The 6,792-nt window shown below is 42.8% G+C and overlaps 1 protein-coding gene across 1 annotated transcript; it reads right to left on the bottom strand.

Annotated features, from left to right (window-relative positions):
- Positions 1 to 1,475: 1,475 nt before the first annotated feature.
- LOC136065150 (uncharacterized) lies at positions 1,476 to 2,186 on the bottom strand. The gene has a single exon (XM_065767923.1). It carries the CDS (start codon positions 2,184 to 2,186, stop codon positions 1,476 to 1,478), a length of 711 nt encoding a protein of 236 aa, XP_065623995.1.
- Positions 2,187 to 6,792: the final 4,606 nt, after the last annotated feature.

Below are 6,792 nucleotides of genomic sequence, written 5' to 3' on the forward strand. Positions count from 1 at the left end.
ATTTGGTCGGGGTCAACCTCGATCCCCTAGTGGGTAATGGTGTAGCCTAAGAACTTGCCAGATCCCACGCCAAACAAGCACTTGAAAGCATTTAGTCGTAGCCTGTGCTTTCTCAGGACGTCGAATATACAGTCGAGGTCCCCTAGATGCTCGGACACCAGTTTGCTCTTCACCACCATATCTTCAACAAAGATCTCGATGTTTTTGCCCAACAACGGCTTGAACATTCTCATCATCATCCTCTGATAAGTAGATCCAACGTTTTTCAGGCCGAATGGCATCACTTTGTAGTAGTAGTTCCCGATGGGCGTCACAAAGGCTGTCTTCTCCTGATCCTCCAAGGCTAGTGGGATCTAATGGTAGCCCTGAAAGGCATCTAGGAAGCTCATCCGAGGGTGGCCTGCGGTCGCATCTACAAGCTGGTCTATTCGTGGCATTAGGAAGGGGTCCTTTGGGCATGCTTTATTCAGGTCCGTGAAGTCTATGCAAACCCTCTATTTCCCGCTTTTCTTCTTGACCACCACAGTGTTGGCCAACCACTCAGGGTAAAAAACTTCTTTAATAGCCCCCGCGCGCTTAACCTTATTGACCTCTTCCCTAATTGCATCAGCGTGCTTTTTTGACGGGCGTCGGGGTGGCTGTTTCTTGGGGGTCACAGATGGGTTGACGTTAAGGTGGTGACAGATAAAGGATGGATCAATCCCTGGGGCATCGCAGGGATCCCATGCGAACACGTCAAGGTTCCTCTTGAGGAACTCAAGCAACTCCTCCTTCTCCTGACGAGGCAATTGGGTTCCGACCTGAAAGAACCTCTCAGGGTCATCGTCAATGACCACTTTTTCTAGGCCTTCAAGTTTTGCTTCCTCGGCTGCCGTATCAACTGGCACCACTGAGGTAATTAACTGCTATAAGTTTTCGACCGCGGTGGCCGAGGATTCCATATCTTGCCGATGTGAAGTGGCTGCCACTATACACCGCCTTGCCGTTGACTGACATCCCCGAATCTCAAGGACTCAACCTCTTGACGGGAATTTCACCTTCTGGTGCAAGGAAGAGGCAACACCCCCCAAGGTGTGGAGCCAAGGCCTTCCTACAATGGCAGTGTAGGGTGAGTACGTGTCCACCACTATAAAGTCTACCTCTACTACTTCCGGGCCGGTTTAGATGGGCAGCCTGATCACACCCTCCGGGATGACTAGCTTCCCATCAAAGCTCATCAAGGGGAAGCTATAGGGCGTCAGGTCTTCAGGCTTTAGCCCCAGCCCCTTATAAAGGTCAGGGTACATGACCTCAACCGCACTGCCACCATCCACCATCACCCTTCTGACGTCGTAGTCCCTAATTCTGAGGGTGATCACTAAAGTATCGTCGTGCGGTTGGGTGGTCCCGTCCTTGTCCTCATCGAAAAAAGTTAGGGTCAGGTGAAAGCCTCTTCTGGCCCTCTTCGACTCGGTCTGGGACTCCCCAGCGGGCACTTAGGTCACAAACAGCACTCGCGAGGGGCGCGTGCCTGTTCTTTCTAGTGCAGCCAGGATCACATTAATCGTTCCATCGAGCTGCCTCATGGCAGTGTCCCTCTGTGGCTCCTGGTAGGTCTGGCCCTGATGGCCGCTGGAATTGTGCAGGAGGTGCTTCAACTTCCCATCCCGGACTAACTGGTCCAGATAGTTCCAAAGATTCCTGCAGTCCTCCGTAGCGTGCCCGTGGTCCTGGTGGTATTGGCAGTAACGGTCCTGATTACACTTCTCAGGATCCCCCGACATCTTGTTCGGCCACTTGAAGTATGGTTCGTTCTTGATCTTTTCCAGCACCCTCTGTACTGGTTCTCGGAACACAGCGCCGACAACCTGGGTGTTTGTCGCCCCAGATTGTCCCATGAAATCTCTCCTTGGACGGGCGTTGTTATACTGGTTCGACCTGGAATCCTTCCTCTCTTGAGGGATAGCCTTCTCCTTCCTCTTACCCTGTAGCAGGTCTTCCTCTACCCGTTTGTATTTATCGATTTGATCCATTAACTGCCGCACGCTGGTGGCGGGCTTACCAGTTAAGGACTTCCTCAGGCCGTGCCCCATCGGGAGTCCGTTCTTGAATGTATTGATGGCGACATCGTCATACTTGCCGTCCAGCTCGTTGTAAATCTCCCAATACTTGTCCGAGTAAGCCTTGAGGGTCTCCCCATCACGCATGGTTAGGGACAGCAACGCGCTCATGGGCCGAGGAGGTCTGCTGTTTGTAACAAAATGGGAACCAAAGGCCTGGGTCAGCTATTTGTACGAGTCTACGAAATTCGTCCTCAAGCCATTGAACCACTTCATTGCCACAGGTCCCAAGCTGGATGGGAAGACTTTGCACATCAGCGCCTCGTTCTTAGAGTGGACGGCCATCCTCTGGTTGAACTGGCTCACGTGCTCCACGGGGTCTGTTTTGCCATTGTATACGGTGAAGGTTGGCTGCTGGAACTGTCGAGGGAGCACCGCCTCTTCTATGCGATGCGTAAAGGGTGATCTGGAGAGCCGGTCCAGCGCCCTACTCATGGCGTCACTTCCTAAGCCCCTAGGAGTTGGGCTGTCACGTTTACGCCTCAGGTAGCGCTCATCCTCGTGGGAGAAAGTTTTGCTCGGGGGTGTTCTCGACTTTTTCCTATAGTCGTCATCATTTTCGTCGTCAGAGAGTAAGTCAGGGCTGGGCTCGGATTTCCTTCGTCGTGCATGGCGCAGCTTTCTCTTCAAATCATCTATCTCTCGCTGCATGGCCACCTTATCGTCCTGTCTCTGGGATGCGTGAATCTTAACCTCTTGCGATCACGTGGCCTGGCCATTATCGCACCCCTAAGGCACGCGGCCGCTTCTATGGGTGTGGCTTTTGCTAGTTTGTGAGGTATGCACGCTTCCTTCTCGAAATCGTCCGTTCTCCTCATTTTGGCCGTGCCCGGTGTCACCATAGTTATTCTGACATTGGGATCTACCTGGTTCATGCCGATGGGAACTCCCTTGGTGAGGGTTTGATCCTACCATGCCTGGCTGTTGTCCTTGCTGATGCACGAGTTCTTCCCACAGACGGCGCCAATTGTAGGGACCAAGTTCGGGACTCCTAATGGGTTAAGGGAGTGGACCCAAGCCCAGCTAGCCTTGTAATTAATTTGTAGAGAGCGGGGTCAAGAACTAGGCCCTAGTAAGGGATGCAACGGCCATGCGTGGTAACTCGCAGATGAAAGTGAACAATGATGCTCCTCGGCCTTTCTCTTGGGAGCTTGCAGTTCTTATTACTTCCTTGGTGATTGGTTACAATTGCTTCCAGGAGAATGCAGATTGCTACCCTCTTCCCCTGCCTCTTTCTCCCCCTCTACCAAGAGGGATCCCTTACATTATATACTCCTTTCCCTATTGATCCTTCCCCATTGATCCTAGCCCTACATTTGTTGAGCAACCAGGCCACTACTTGAATACCTGTCCCATCAGCCACCTTCCCATCCTTCCTGTGGGTTGTGGCAACCAAGGCAACACTGTTCTGTAATCCCCTCCTCATTAATAAGGACAAGACGTTAGTTGTGGGCATTTAATGTGGAGGTGACAACTCGTCTTAGACTTGCTCCTCCGCCGTTGATGCGTGGCACTTGCTCTTTCCTCCTCGGATATTCAAGAAGACCCCCCTTCATGGTGTGGTGCTTGTGCACTTCTATGGTCTCGAATGTTTGAGGAGAGAATCGTCCTTGAACTAGCTCCTTGGACACTGGACTTCTTACTTTTATCCTCGGACCCTACATACATCCTCGGCATGGGCTTTTGGGCCTGGTTCGAAGTGGGCCGGGGCTGCTTGACTTTCTGGCCCCACAGGTTTATTTATGTAAATCTGAATGCATGTCAATTGCAAATACAACTACATTTTTTTTTTTTTTTTTATAGAAATTTATTGTTGATGATAAATGGTGATTTTAAAGAGTTGGGAGTTTGGTCATGCCAAATCAAAGAATCAAAAAGATAATGTTAACATTTTTTTGGGTTGAATAAAAAGTATTGACATTTTTAAAAAGTACAGAAAAGTTACCCAAAAAAAAAAAAAAAGACTGCAATAAAAGTTACTTTGTGGAATACCCAGCGCATTGCGTAGGTTAAAGGCTAGTATTCATTAATCCAGAATATGTTCAACAAAGCTAATTAAATAAATCATATTAACTTATTTTTATTACATACACATTCAAATTGATTAAACTCAGAAGTGATAATACATGATATATGCGCTAAAAAAATAATTTATTTTCATTATCTTGCATAATCAACTCCATCTAAGTCAATGTTATCATATTTTTCATTATCTTGCAAAATTATTTTTTCATTGACATTTTAGTCATTATAATCAATATTTACTATCTTTTTTTTTTTTCTTTTTCTTTTTTTAAATTCTAATATTTAATTCTTTATATTTTTTTTACTTAGCATTCTAGCTTCTTAGACTTGTAACGATAATAGCAACATAAAAAATAATTATATTTTCATTAAATACATTATTCATAGCATAAATAACTAATTTGCAAATATGAAAGTAAAGTGCCAAGTGTATGGTTTTGTAGGAGAAAGAGTAGAGGGAAAAAAAAACTCATGGAAATGTTATTTAATTAGACTCAATTAAGTATCCCAATAATTTTGTGTTAAAAAAAGTCTAGCAACTTGTTTAAAAATCAAATAGAATTAAAACCACAAATTTCAACAAAAAACCTCATTTTAAATCCAAATATCTATGTATTGTACGATACACCAATACCATACGATTCATATGATACATAACTATGTATTGGACGATTCATGAGCGCTTATGATATATCCTTACGATACAGAATTTTTTTCATGTGTACACAATACGATACATATTGTATGATACATAACACGTATTATATTATACTAACAACTATGTTTATATATGTGCTTTTAACAAATATATATTTTTGCATATATTCTATTTCTAATTTATTCATTTGCCATTCCAAAATAGTTATTCTCTCTCTCTCTCATGATTGCCTCTCCACTTTCTCTTTTATCTTTACCTCATTGTTGTTGAAACCACCTCATTAGAGAGGGTAAAATACCTCCAACCTACCTTGCCCTCAACCTACCTTTGTATCTTTTATCTCTATCTCTTTAATACCAAAGTCATCTCACTAGGATGATAAAATACGTACAGCCCGCCCCACTCTTGACCTACTTTGAGAGAGTTTTTCCCACCTTTAAGAAGCAATGAGATGTGGACTTGAGAATCCATTTAAGGTGGCCCCAAGATCAATGATATTTAGGTGATTTGAAACAAGGACCTCATTGATTACATGAGGCTTAGGAACCACACTAAACCAAATTGTTGGTGTAATGTTTCCTAATGTGCTTATTACTTATGTGGTTCGTGCCAAAGCCTACATTCACAAGTTGAGCTCTACCAAATCAACAAGTTTCATGGTCTGTTACTCATGTTTTATCACACAATTTGAGCTTACAAAACAATTTTGGAAAAATACAATATTACCTCAAAGAGCTTTACAAAGCCCAAAATTCAATTCAATATTTAAAATTTACAAACTTATTTAAAAAAACCCAAACACCCTTGATACATTTGACTTAATAGGCCTCATGATCATGGTAGGAGAAAGAAAAGCTTGCATCTCTCATCCAAACTCTTATCTAAATTTTGGAAAAATTATTAAATACTCTCGAAGTACGGTGACGTGGAGCTCTCGAGTCTCATTTTTTATATTTTCTTAGATTAAAAAAAAAAAAAGGGTCCAATATTACTTAGTTTATAGAAGTCTTAAAAGTTGGGCCAAAAATAATTTAATAAGCTCTAATGGGCTGCTTGGGCCGAAAGAGGCCTAATATATTCTACCTCCACTTTGGTCTTTTTCTATTGCATAGAATGATGAACTAAACGAATGGTAGGAAAAATCTTGTAAGATGAAATATGCTTTTGCGAATAAATTACCGAGACACTTTATAGATGTCTATATATGTAATGAAATGATCACGTGCTTCATCATGTCATGCTGTTGGAAATATTCAAAGATTTTTTTTTTTTTTTTTTGGGAAAACGTTGGAAAGAGTCAAAATTAATATGTAATGAAATGATCATATGCTTCAGCATGTCATGCTGTTGGAAATATTCAAAATTTTTTTTATAAACGTTGGAAATAGTCAAATATATCCTGGCTACAATTTTGATAAGGTAGCAAGAAAATAGTGGTGATTTAACGGTGAAATCTGATTAGTATGGTGATATCTGAAATAGTAACCCAATTAAATTTAGACATATTAGTGGTGGCGAAGACTAGCTGGGCCATAAATATATATAACACCTTCCTCTATATTTTACCCTATATAACGTACAGTTTGCTTCACCTCAACACATAGCATATCTCTCTCTTCCTCTCTCTCTCTATCACTTATTGGATCCTTGTGTTAGTGAGAAAATGGCTATGAAGCTTTATGGACTTCCCATGTCCACATGCACCACTCGTGTGATGGCTTGCCTCCATGAGAAAGGTGCAGATTTTGAGCTTGTTCCGGTTAACCTTGGCACTGGGGAACACAAACAGCCTCCTTTTCTATCTAAGAATGTATGTATTATCCACATCAAATCTAATTGTATTTTTTCTCCTTGCACTCGATTTTATATTATCGAATCTCCATGCATTTGTAGATACACAATTTTTAGTTTTCAAATTGGTTTATAATATTTTTTTGGGTAAAAAAACATTGCAGCCCTTTGGTCAGATTCCAGTGCTAGAAGATGGTGATCTCACTCTCTTTGGTAAGT

Source organism: Quercus suber, unplaced genomic scaffold (genome assembly GCF_002906115.3).
Source record: "Quercus suber isolate HL8 unplaced genomic scaffold, Cork oak 2.0 scaffold_863, whole genome shotgun sequence".
Taxonomy (NCBI): domain Eukaryota; kingdom Viridiplantae; phylum Streptophyta; class Magnoliopsida; order Fagales; family Fagaceae; genus Quercus; species Quercus suber.

Bases quoted from the DNA above. Each gene is read 5' to 3' on its own strand.
- LOC136065150 (XM_065767923.1), bottom strand. From the start codon at position 2,186: ATGCGTGATGGGGAGACCCTCAAGGCTTACTCGGACAAGTATTGGGAG.